Here is a 13,824-nt window from a genome sequence, read left to right on the forward strand (position 1 = left end):
CCCCTCCCCGCCTCTTCTCACAGCTTGCTCCCTTCCCACCCTCCCCCTCCCTGCCGCCGATTAGCTGTTTCGATCAGCTGTTTGCCAGCAGGAGGGTGGCGGAGGAGCACAGCCACAGCATGCTCACCTGGGGAGAGGAGGCAGAGAAGAAGCAGGGGTGAGGTCTTGGGGAGGGGGGTGGAAGGAGCAAACCTACTCTGACTGCAGAGCTGCACAGCCAGGCTGAAAAAAGAAGGTGCTGCTCAGCTCCCGGGACTTCGCAGCTGGACACCACCTTCTGGGTCCTAGTGCTGGTTGAGCTCCCTTCTGTGTGCTGGGAGCCATCCTTCATCCTGTACAACAGTGAGTGCCCGTGGTGGGGCAGGCAGGGCAGGGGGACAGAGGCAGTGGGGAAGGAAGGGGGTGGGATGGGGCAGAGATGGAGTGGTGGGGAAGGGGCATGGGATGGGGAAGAGAAGGGGATAGGGCAGGGATCGGCAACCTTTGGCCTGCGGCCCGCCAGGGTAAGCCCCCTGGTGGGCCGGGCCAGTTTGTTTACCTGCCGTGTCTGCAGGTTCGGCCGATCACAGCTCCAGGCCAATGGGGGGCTGCAGGACAAGGGATGTGTTGGCTGTGGCTTCTCGCAGCCCTCCATTGGCCTGGAGCGGCAAACCACAGCCCGTGGGAGCCGCAATCGGCCGTACCTGTGGACGGGGCAAGTAAACATACCAGCCCGGCCCACCAGGGGGCTTATCCTGGTGGACCGCGTGCCAAAGGTTGCCAATCCCTGGGATAGGGGAAACGGGGGCCCAGCATGCGGATCCCTTTGGCAGCAGCTGGGGCTCCCGTGTTAAGCAGGCCCATCAAACCCTCACCCTGACAAGCCCCACCTCTCCTGCATCTGTACCACCCCGATGAGCCCACACACACACCCTCCCCACTGAGCCCCAACCACCTACACCTAGACCCCCACCCAAATGAACCCTGTAGATAAATCTCTGTATTAAGCATCTTCACATAACTTTCATATGACTTTGTATTATGCCTCTTCATATAACCCTGTATTAAACTATTTTCATACAACTTTGTATCAAGTCCTTTGATATAGGAACTTTGTATCAGATCCCTATGTAGAAAAACTTATAGAAAACTTTTTGTTAAGCCTTGGTATAATGTTATAGCCCCTAAGGATAGTTAAAGTAGAAGAAAAATGTCTTTTTGCTAGGAGTAGAATAAGATTCCCCCTCCCCACACTCCCTTAATCAATTGGCATGTTGAATGAGGCATAATGAGCAAGGCGTGGAAGGCAAGCACCTCCAGACAGCTAGTTGGAGAGGGGATGGAAGCCAGACCCAAGGACAATCAAACTTGTCAAGTGGGCTCACTAAAGAAGAGCAGACATATTGATGGCCTCGGGGGGGGGGCGGGGTTAGAATCAAGCACCTTCTTTTGGAAACAACCTCTTTGAACAGTATTGGGACAACACCCAGAAGGAAGCAGCATAAAGGACCAGTGGACACAGATTTTGAATTTGGTATATATTTGCATGAGAGGGAAGCTGCTATAAATGTGAGGTGTCTTGCAGAGGACCCTGGGTCTTGTCAACATCGGCGCATTGATCCAGATCAGCAGAAACCCGGCTCCACCCCGTCCCCCATCTAACTCACCTGGCCAGTGAAGTTAAGGGGAGCAACTAGTTGGTAACCACAACAAGACGGAGTGTGTTTGTGTATGTGTATGTGAATGCATGAGTGTAATGTAGATCATATGCATATGATGCAGTGTTGATTGATGCATGTATTACCAATGAATGTGCGTCTAGCAGTTTGGGGTTTGTAAACAGTGCCCTTGTGCTGGGCTGAGTGGAGCCACTCCTGCTGCGCTGTGTTTCATTGCCCCCAACCGGCCTCTCGCTCTGCGGACCGCCCCCCATCACATGCCCTATTTCCCCAATGGGGGCCCACAAATATGTTTGGCGCCACAGAAAGTTAATCTGGCCCTGGGTCAAGACAGGCCTTAGAAATCTCTAAGGATAGAGATTCCCCCATCTCCCTAGGTCACCCATTCCAGTGCTTCACCACCCTCCTAGTGAAATAGTTTTTCCTAATATCCAACCTAGACCTCCCCCAATGCAACTTGAGACCATTGCTCCTTGTTCTGTAATCTGTCACCACTGAGAACAGCCTAGCTGCATCCTCTTTGGAATCTCTGAAGGCTGCTATCAAATCCCCTCTCACTCTTCTTTTCTGCAGACTAAATAAGCCCAGTTCCCTCAGCCTCTCCTCATAAGTCATGTGCCCCTGCCCCACTGGACTCTTTCCAATTTGTCCACATCCTTTCTGTAGTGGGGGGCCCAAACTGGACACAATACTCCAGATGTCGAAGAGAGGGGAAGAATCACTTCACTCAATCTGTTGGCAATGCTCCTACTAATGCAGCCCAGTATGCCATTAGCCTTCTTGACAACAAGGACGCATTATTGACTCATATCCAGCTTCTCGTCCACTGTAATCCCCAGGTCCTTTTCTGCAGAATGGCCGCTTATAGCCAGTCAGTCCCCAGCCTGTAGCAGCACATGGGATTCTTCCTTCCTAAGTGCAGGACTCTGCACTTGTCCTTGGAGAACCTCATCAGATTTCTTTTGGTCCAATCCTCCAATTTGTCTAGGTCACTCTGGACCCTATCCTTGCCCTCCAGCATTTCTACCTCTCCCCCCAGCTTGGTGTCTTCTGCAAACTTGCTGAGGGTGCAATCCATCCCATCATCCATATCCTTATTGAAGATGTTGAACAAACCAGCCCCAGTACCGAAACTTGGGGCACTCCGCTTTATACCGGCTTCCAACTAGACATCGAGCTATTGATCACTACCCACTGAGCCTGATGATCTAGCCAGCTTTCTATCCACCTTATAGTCCATTCATCCAATCCATCTGTGGGAGACCGTATCAAAATCTTTGCTAAAGTCAAGGTATATCAAGTCCACCGCTTTCCCCATATCCACAGAGCCAGTTATCTCATCATAGAAGACAATCAGGTTGGTCAGGCATGACTTGCCCTTGGTGAATCCATGTTGACTGTTCCTAATCACCTTCCTCTCCAAGTGCTTCAAAATGGATTCCTTGAGGACTTGCTCCATTATTTTTCCAGGTACTGAGGTGAGGTTGACCAGTCTGTAGTTCCCCAGATTCTCCTTCTTTCCTTTTTTAAAGATGGGCACTATATTTGCCTTTTTCCAATCGTCCAGGACCTCCCCCGATCGCCACGAGTTTTCAAAGATTATGACCAATGGCTCTGCAATCATATTAGCCAACTCCCTCAGCACCCAAAGATGCATTGCATCCGGCCCCATGGACTTGTGCATGTCCAGATTTTCTAAATAGTCCTTAACCTGTTATTTCACCACTGAGGGCTGCTCACCTCCTCCCCATATTGTGCTGTCCAATGCAGCAGTCTGGGAGCTGACCTTGTCTGTGAAGACTGAGGCAAAAAAAGCATTGAGTACTTCAGCTTTTTCCACATCATCTGTCACTAGGTTGCCTCTCCCATTAAGTAAGGGTCCCACACTTTCCTTGACCTTCTTCTTGTTGCTAATATACCTGTAGAACCCCTTCTTGTTACCCTTCACATCCCTTGCTAGCTGCAACTCCAATTGTGCTTTGGTCTTCCTGAGTACACCCTCCACTTATAAAACAAACAAACAAACAATCAAAAAATCTGGCAGATGGTTCTCTAGCCAGGAAATAGAAAGCTACCATGGAGCCAGATATGGTCAGTTGTGCTCTGTGCTGTTCTGTCAGCTTTTTAACTAATTTATAAATACCATTTTTAAGGACTGAATTTTCAAAGAAAAGAGAGCTAAGTTCCTACTCATAATATTTTGTCCCATATAATAACTCCTTCTTCTACAGTGAAAAGGGAGAGAATAAAAGGGTAAAGGGAGAAAAGAGGAAGCTATTTCTCTTGTCACAATGTCAGTGCAATGTTCCAAATATATAAAAGTAAACCAAAGTATTCTCTGTTTAAATCAAAAGAAGACAAAAAATTGTTGGCAATCAGAGTTGAGAGGGGCATGGAAAATGCTTCCAAAATGGGTGACATAACTTTTACCAGCATAAGTGCTCGTGTGCACAGTGGTCTGTCAGCAGAAGACGCTCTCCTGCCAACATAGCTACCACCACTTGTTGAGCTGGTTTTATTATGTCGATGGGAGAGCTTTCTCCCATTAGCATAATGTGGCTATGCGAATGCTCTCACAGCTGTAAGTTTATAAGTGTAGACATGCCTTAATGAGAACCTCTGATTTTGAGGTGAGGGTGAATAAGGACCTGCTGTCTGTTCACAGCAATGTTGACTATGGAATAGAATTGTGTTAAAATGGGATTATGAAGGTCTACAAGCTACAGTCCAAATGCAAACAAAGATGTGGAATGGATGTCATCTAGCAGGTCAGAATCTATCTGTCCAGAAATGTAAGCCTTTGAAAGTAAGTTAATTACCATCCCTAAAAGATCTTTTTGCCCTCCCTAGACAATTAGCCTAATACAAATTGTTTAGAAGCAAACATCTCTTGTGGATGTCTATCTGGTTGGGGTAAAAGTAGAGTAGATAACTACTGTGATAGACCCAGGTGAGTTTGGTACAGCAGAGTAGCGGAAGGCAGATATACTGGCCACTGGATTAACAGTTTTCTGTTCCCTGACTGACCAGAGCAGAGGCCGCTCCAGGCTAATGAGAACACCTGACTCCAATTAACCTGCAAAGAGTCAGGTGAGTCCATTAAACTAATGTGAGCACCTGACTCTAATTAAGGCCCCTCTGATACTATAAAAGGGCTCTGCCAGTCAGGCAGAGAAGAGCTAGAGGAGAGGAAGTGCGGTTGAAGGGCTGGTTAATGAAGACACCCTCAAGCCCTTGTTAAGGGAGCCCTAAGGTAAGGGTGTAGAAGAGAGAAGCAGGAGAGCTGTGGGGAAGTTGCCCAGAGAAATGTAGCAACTCTGGCAGTGAAAGGTTGGCTGCCAACAGCTGCTACCATTATGGTCCCTGGGCCGGAAACAGGAGTAGAGGGCGGGCCTGGGTTCCCCCAACCCACTACTACAGGAACACCTCCTGGGAGGGGAAGACAGGCCCTTGTCAGGACAGGAGGTTAAAGTGTTGTGAAACAAGCCCCTAGGGACAACAGAGACTGTGGGAGTTCTCTCACCAACCTCCTTGCTGGCTTATGATGAAAAGGGCTCAGTAGACTGTAACCCTGGCCCTAGAGAGAAAGGGCTACATGGAGGGTCACAGAGAGCCACTGAGGATAGTATATCCGCCTGGAAGTGTGGGACCCACGGAGACAAGGTCAGAGCTCTGCCACACTACATATTGTGTTTTATTGTGAATGGATTTGGGAAACAACACTTTGTTTGGGGGAACAGGAGAGGCTTTCTGGTAAGACAAACCAAAGTAATGAATAAAGCCTTTGTTAAGACATGGGGTATGATACTGAACTCTGAAAAAACCCATGGCCATCAAAGAACTGAACCCGGGACTTGAAAAACAGGCTCTAAAGGGCAGAGGTGAGAAATTTGGGGCAACAAGGAATGGAGATTAATTGCTAACAGGAGGTCTTGGTCAAAAGTGACCTCTCCTGTTTTGAAAGGGGCTGTGGTCAGACAAACCAAACAAAGGGAGAAGCCAAAGGTTTAAAGAGGAAGGAAGGCTGGTTCAATGGTTATTGCATTAGTCTGGCACTTCAAAGAGCTGGGTTCAATTCCCTGATCTGTCCCAGACTTCCTATGTGACATCGTGCAAGTTACTTAGTTTGTGCCTCAGTTTCTCTTCTGTAAAATCAGGTTAAAAATACTCCCTTACCTAAAGGTTCATGTGAGAATAATGATAGAAATACAATACATAGCGTAGATGCAAGTTGGGGGACAGATGCAGGAGACAGTGGGTGTACATCAGATTGGTGGCTACCTTGTGGGGGCTTCACCTTCCTATGGGGCATGGGTTGCTTGCTGGGATTAGCTGCATATATTTCACTTAATTCATTCCTTGCTATTACTGAGGGTCAGGCATAGGTGCACATTGGTTCTGCGTGTGACATGTAATAGTTTAGTTTAGTCTCCTAGACACTGTAATATTTTGGTTTAATGCTGGTTGTTGGGTTGATTGGTGGTGGTAGTGTCTGTTATGCAGCAGGTTAGACTAGATGAGTTGGTGGTCCCTTCTAGCCTTAAATGCTGTGACTCTAAATCAGTGCTAACAAGTGCAAGTGTCATTGATCCTCCAAATATGAGATGTGCTTTACTAAATAGAACTATAATAAAAATAAATTAAGTAATAAAACAGTGTGATAATTATTTAAATATTAATGTGAAAGAAAATCTGTTTGTATTGCCATATAGTAATTGTCAAGTATCAGAGATTCCCGTAACGGCGTGTGCATAAGACAGCTGTAGAGGGACTCATGTATTGTACTTGCTCTCCCCACCTCTAAATGCTCCTCAACCCCAATAACACTGGAGACTTTCAAAGTAAAGCATACTTGTTGGGCCTGATTCTGAGTTCACACCAGCACAAGTCAAAATAGAATCTAACCCAGTACTTCTAGAGGAATATCTGGGTTGGGACTATCATCAACATCATCACTCCCATAACTGCATTGGTCGTTGGGGCACCATCATTGATGAGCAATCAACCAATTGTCTCCACCCCTGACAATTGTGTATCAGTGTTTGAGTCTCCATGAAGTCCATTCCTATCCACTCTTTTATGTTGTCAGTCTCTTCTTCTGTCTACCTCTTCTTCTCTTCCCTGTACTGTCCCTTGAAAGATGATCTTGGATAGGCCAGAAGATCTTGTTACATAGCCGTACCATATTGCGCTTCTTTACAGTAATCAGGAGATCTTTGTATGACCCAGTGCGTTGGGTGATGATGTTGCAGGACCTCTTCATTAGTGATGTGGTCAAAGTAGGAGATGCCCAGGATTTTACGAAAATATCTCATCTCTACTACCTGTATTTTCTGTTCAAGTTCTTCCATAAGGGTCCATGTCTCACATTCATACAGAAAAATGGAGATGACCAGTATTGGAAAGTCATCCTCCTCTGCTAAATCTGGGCTGTCTAGGACACTAGAATCTCCATTTGTCTCGTCATTGTATAGATCAGAGCAGTAGTTGGTCCATCTATTGATGATGTCCCTTTCTTCTGTAAAACTTTCCCTTCTTTGTCTTGAATTGCGTTAGCTTTGATCCATCTTTCCTTTGTCAGATCTTTTACAATCTGGAAGGCCCATTTGCTATTTTTATTATTGATACACGCTTCAATTTTAAAGCATTGCTTTTTGATCCATATCTCCTTGGCCACCTTCATTCTTTTCTTGATCTTTCTGCCAATCGCTCTGTATTCATCAGCTTCCTCAGTGCTGTTCTTGTCTCTCTTGTCGTCTTGACTTCTCTTCTAAGGTCATACATTTGTGACCCAAGGTTTTTTCTTCTTATGGTGTTTCCCAAAGATATCCATTGCTGCCTCATTAATTACAGTGTTGAAATTGTTGGTCATTCTTTCTACATCTTCCTCTAGAGCAAGCACCAGGGCAAATTTTTTGCCGATCATTGCTTGGAATGACTGCAATGCTTTGGTCTCTAAATCTTTCTAAGTCAAACTTGATTCTGGTGAACTTTGGCCTGATTATTTTCTTTAGCCACAGCCAAAAGTTTAGCATCACAAGGTTGTGATCACTTCCAATATCAGTACCGGGGAAGCTCCTTGTTTTAGCTCTGTTGATCCCAGAACAAAATCAGTTTTGTACCATGATGTAGTCAATCTTTAGCATTCCGATCTCCCTCCAATCAGGATATCTTTCTTGTGTAGCTTATTGATGATGTCTTTGAAGATTTTTACAATGAGCTCCGTTTGCTCATTGTCATAGTCTGTTGTAGGGGGGTAGACTTGTACCACTGTGATATTTAATGGTACCACTTTTAGATGGATGGAAATAAGCCTGCTGGATATTGGGCAGCATTCTAATACTGAATTCTTGATATCTTTTTATGCACAAGAAATCCTACGCTGTTGACATGTTTGTCCTTTCCACTGTAATAGAGTACATGGCCTTCTTCTGTTAGGCCAAAGTTCTTCCATCTGACCTCAGATATTTCTAGGAGGAGCCAGGTGTACTGTTCCATTTCGTACATGAGTTATTTCAACCTCCCTATTTTTCTCAATGTCCTTACATTCCATGTGGCTATGGTGATATCTCTTCCACTGATCCTCTTCGTTGGGTTTACACCAGTAGTATACTTGTTGTGTCCACCCTGTTGGGAGATGGATGGCACGGTCATTATTAACCCAGGCTGCAACCAATCCGGTATGGACATGGTTGACTTGCTCATCATATGGTGTGTCTTGGGCAAATTTCTAACCTGGCATCCCTCTCCAGGCAGCCTCCTTTTAGTCGCCTCTTATGATATGCAGGAGGATCAGTGGGCCTATTCTGTTGCCAGGCCCACAGGGTTGTGACTATAGTCTCTTCCTATCTCCCTCACACAAAGGCTATTGCTACACTATGAGGCTTTTAGCAACACAGCTGTGCCACTACAGCCGTGCTGCTAAAATGCATGCAGCGTAGCTGCTGTTTGTCAGCAGGCAAGAGCTTGCCTGACAACAAAAAACTTCCACCTCCCCACGAGCAGTAGCAGCTTTGTCGACAAGAGAGCGCTCCTGCCAACAAAGTGCTGTTCACACCGGCGCTTTTCTTCGATAAAACTTTTGTCATTTGAGGGGGCGTTTTTTAACACCCCTGAACGACAAAAGTTTTGCCAACAAAGTGCCAGTGTAAACAAACCCAAATACAAAGTAAAGATCATGGGAACAATCAGTTCTTTCAGGTGTCCTCAAAACAGCTGTCCTGCCTACAGCTACTCTCAAGTTATGTGTAATATGTTGACAGTCTCAGAACTACATTCTTCAGTATGGTTTTCTTTCCTTGCACAATTCTGTTCCAAAACATGTCACTTCTGTCTAAGGTATTTCTGAGGTGTTTCTCAAACTAGTGTCACTAAGATTCCAGAGTGATGCCTCTATGAATGATTTTAAACCTACTTGACAGTGTTCATGAAGTTCAGATGTGCTGCAGATATCTAAATATGTGATTTACCTGCAGTCTCAGAATGTCCCCATCTATATTTAGAGGTGCTTTGTACTTTTGTTGAAGCTGTTTAACCCATCTGTGACCTTTATTTGTTTAAGCATTGTTACAAAGTTCCGCTCTCAGTTTGGTCTTCTAAATCTCGTTCTCAAACCTCTTTCCCCAGAGCACCTCCCAAATATAAAATTTGAAAGCAACACTAGAAAAGGCTGAGTGATGACTGTAACACTCTGGTACCCCAATATTCACGACTGTCATGTAATTAGGATATGTTTTGTACAAAGTATGCCTTGTGAGGTATCATTCTAAGTCTTGATCTGCTAGACATTAATATCTCATTGGATTCTATGTGCTATCGTCATATGTGAAGTTATGAAGTTTGGCTATGTATGTGTTACTGAAACATTTTGTGAGGTTGAAAACAAACACAAAACACCCACCTTCCAGGTACAACAGTAAAAAGGCCAAACCATGTTAATGGCTCACTGAGAAAATGTACACAAGCACACAGATTACCCCAGGAACTGGGTACAATAGAAACCTCTCAGAGATAGCACTATACAATGGGAACTGTTTGACCCAGGTCTCAGCAAAAGAGCTTTCCAGCAAGTGGGAAGAAAATATAAAAGGGGGAATATGACATCATGATGGTACCTCACTACCCCCTACAACAACACACCTGGAAACAACTGAGGAAAAAAGACTGAACTGTGGGAAGTGATGGTCCCAGACTAGAGAGATTTCCAGCCTGGGTATGAAAACCTGGGAAAGCCAAGGAAGATTGTACCTCAAGAATCTGCCAGCCTGTTTATCGCTCAAAATATGAATTAGCAAATTCTCATCCTATCTATCTAGTGTGAGCTCCGTTTTCAGTTTTGTTTATTTATTAAGGTAGTCTGCTTTGATCTGCTTCCTATCACTTATAATCAGTTAAAATCTATCTTTTGTAGTTAAAATTGTTTTTGATTTGTCTAAAACCAGTGTGTGGAAATCATACTTGGGGCAGAAAGCTATTGCATATCTTCCTCCACATTGAGGGAAGGGGCAAATTTCATGAGCTTAAGCTGTACAGTTCTCTGTGCAGTGCAAGATGGTATAATTTTGGCTTTGCCTTCAAAGGGGAGTGTGCACTTGAGTAATTGGGCAGTTCCTTAGCTGAGCCTTCCCATGCAGAGCTGATCTCAGCATCTGTGTGAAGCTGCAGCTGGGTGTGTCCCTACCTGTGTGAATGCTGGTGAAAGAGCAAGCTTGGAGGGCTTTGCAACTTGTCACAGCAGCACAGTGTGAGAGGGAGCCCAGACTGGTGGGTCAGGCAGGCTCAGTGGCATCCCAAGGGAACCTGTCATTAATGTCATTATGGCATTTAATATCATGATGACATTAAATCCTAGAAAATAAACAGTTAACTCTATGTATTATCATTATATGATACAGAGCTGATTTTAATTATTTTTCATTTACCAAAAGCAATTTAGAATATTTCACAATTGTGTCAAAAGACTTTGGCCAGCTCTGTATAATACACATATCAAAAATGTCCCTCAGTATAGTATCTGGACACTCGTATATATTTGCCTTGTGCAGTGCGGGCAGTCTAGTCAACATGCAGACCTATGTTGCCTGTCATACACAAATAAATGAATAATGTCCAGACTTTATTTCTCATGTTTGGCCCTAAATAACAAAGGATGGGGGGAACGGTTATTAATACATGTCCCCTGAGCAATGCAATATAAATAAATTCTGAAACTCCCTTTCATATATAGGAAATCACAATCTTGTCCCAATTCTTACCTGCTGAAAGTCACATGCATGATCCAGCGTTGTTGATATTTTTTTAAAAAATCATGTTTCCCTTGCCATACTCTTGGGAAGAAATCAGTAAATAATTGATTTGTGGGTGGGGGAAGGAAGGGTTGTCAAATCAAGTCTGGGTGTTTGTTTGTTTGTTTTTTTTCAGTTTTTCTCACCAAAATGAAAAACCAAAATAATTTCAGTGTAAATTCAAAACATAAAAAATCAATACCCAAAGACAAATGATTTACTCACTGTTGTAAATTATAGAATTTTTGGTATATTTATTGCCTCTGTATCTATGTTCCCTGTAAGGTGTGCACCTGCACGGCCGTGCAGGAGGTCACAGAGGGCTGCACACTTAATTAGCAAAGCCGCGCAGGCGTGCACACTGCACTCAGAGGCATGGCCATAGGTGGTCCTGAAAGATGGCAGTGGGATGAGGTGGGGAATAATGGATAGATGGGGGCAGTGGGATGAGGTGGGGGGTGGAGATAGGGGAGCTTGGGACGTGCGGGGCTATGGCGATTTCCCCAGCCCCGGGGCTAAGTGGGGCGAGACGCCTCTCTCCCAGCCCCAGGGCTGTGGAGGGGAGAGATGCCTCTCCACCCCAATCCCAGAGCTACACAGGGCCAGACCCATCTCTCCCAACTCTGGAGCTGCAGCGGAAAGAGAGGACTCCCCTAGCCCTGGGAATGCAGTGGGGCGAGACATCTCTTCCCTCCCCCCCAGTCCCAGAGCTGCGGTGGGACCAGACACCTCTTCCCCCTAGCCCTGGGGCTGCAGCGGGGTGGGACATTTCTCCCCACCAGCCCCGGGCTGCTGCAGGGAGAGAGGTCTGTTTACTTTTGGATTCAGATCAACTTACTGCAAACTTATCCTCATGTTACTACTTTTTTATTAATTCATATCCCTCTAATACATTTCTGTATGTCTCATTCATATATGTGTAGGAGAGAGTGTTGCTTAATTGAAGAATTTCCTTTGTGGCCTTTCTTTTGTGTCTCTCAGCATTAAATAGTAAATGGTGCAGCTTGGTCCTAGATACAAGTAATACCTTCCCAGGACCAGCAGATGGCATCAATTGCTAATAATTCAGTTGTAAAATAGCCCCATTTATAAAGGCTTAATGGTAATGTTAGAAGAATTCAGGTGAAAGGTGGGTGTGTGTGTAAATCTGATGTACAGCACAATAGAGTAAATGATTATTAGTATTTATTAGTTTTCAAGTACAAAAATGGATTTCTACATTCTTTTTAAAAAAAATCTTTTGCCAGATTTGCTGTAACACTTAATTTCTTTGTTTTTATGCAGCTATTAATATTAGCCACCCCAGTTTCAATGGCACAGATGTCTTTGGCTACACCTCATTCCTTGCCTTTTCTGCAATCCCAAATATCAGCTTCTACTATGAATTCCGCCTGAAATTTCAACTGGCAAACCGCAACTCAGCAGTACAAGATAATCTGATATTTTTCACTGGACAGAAAGGCCAGGGTAAGTTACTTATCTCTTACAGGATATTCCTAGATAAATCTACAAAGGGAAAAAAGTTACTTTCATATTATTATTTTTGTTAAGGAGAATTCCAAATCTTATGGAACAAATAGGAGGGAAGTATGAATAGATTTTTCATAGTGTTTTCTTGGTTTTGATATATTTGTATTAGAAGGAAAATCTCTTTAATGAGTGTTTCTTTTGTAAACAAACATCAATCTGCTAAAAACAAATGATACAGTTATTTCATAAAGAAAACCTAATGCCATTAGTGGTGATTAACATTAGCAAAGCAATTCCTGCTTCAACTAGTAAATTTCACGACAGTTTACTATTTATTTTGGGTGAACGAGTCCTGAAAAGCTACTTCAATTCCTGTTTTCTTCATTGGGAAATCGATTCATGCGTGATAGACATGTTTGGGATTGAATTAAACACATGAACTGCTACAGTTTGAGTGAAAGAACCTTGGCTGGAAAGGGAGTGGCTGCAACAAGTCATATCCTCTGTGGAGTGGTGCAGCAGGAGCCTTGAAATATGCACCCACCAGAGGATTATAGATTGAAGTAGTGTCATTTTAAAACCTACTCTACATAAAACGTTAAGCCCTATCCACACTGCAATTAGAACTGTACTAGTGTGATTTGGTAACTCCATTATAAGAAACAAAAATGTACATCAGTGCTATTCAGAGAAACCGTGCTGGAATTCTGTTCGCAACAGCCATTCTTTCAGAGCTTTGTGGCTCTGTCTACACTAGCCTTATTTGGGAATTCTCCCACAGTTCTACTACCACTAATGCATCTCCTCCAATAGGAGCAAAGTGATGAAAATGTTAGAGTAGCAAGGCTTCCGTTTGTACCACTGTGACATCTAGGTTCTGAACAGGGTTAGACAACAAAATGGATGGTGCTTTGGTCCATTTCACTACCAGCTGTGGACCTGCCACAGTGGTGGTAAAAAGGTAAGAAAATCCCCAGAGAACGTTAATGTAGACACAGCCAGAGTAGACATGAGTTTAGAGTTAATAGGTTAAAAGAAAGACATTATTTATTCCTCCTGTATGCTGAGGCACTCATTTCTGAAATTTGAGCTGGGCCTAACTTTTGTGCTTTGGGGTTTTGTGTCTTTTCTTGGGAATATGTCTTCATATTTAAATCCACTTATTTCAGTCCAGGTCTACACTATAAGCTCTTGCTGGCATAGAGCTGTACCAGCAAAAGCCCATAGTGTAGACACAATTATACTGGAAAAAGCTCAGTTTTGCCCCAATATAAACTGCATCCACACTAGATGTGCTTTTCCAATATACTATACCAGTATAGTATACCAACAAAGTGCTCGTAGTGTAGACCTGGTTTAAGAGTGACTTGTTCCGTTTCATTGTTCAGGATGGGGGAAATGAAAACAATAAA

General features: G+C 44.1%; 1 protein-coding gene across 1 annotated transcript in view; it reads left to right on the forward strand.

Moving 5' to 3' along the window:
- Positions 1-13,824, forward strand: part of LOC128834279 (protein eyes shut homolog) — a 104,112-nt gene that overhangs the window by 8,131 nt on the left and 82,157 nt on the right. The window contains exon 3 of the mRNA XM_054022888.1: positions 12,227-12,409. Within this exon, the coding sequence (XP_053878863.1) occupies positions 12,227-12,409 (183 nt within the window). The remainder of the gene's footprint in view (positions 1-12,226; positions 12,410-13,824) is intronic.

The sequence above is a fragment of the Malaclemys terrapin genome, chromosome 3 (assembly GCF_027887155.1).
Source record: "Malaclemys terrapin pileata isolate rMalTer1 chromosome 3, rMalTer1.hap1, whole genome shotgun sequence".
In the NCBI taxonomy this organism is placed as follows: Eukaryota; Metazoa; Chordata; order Testudines; family Emydidae; genus Malaclemys; species Malaclemys terrapin.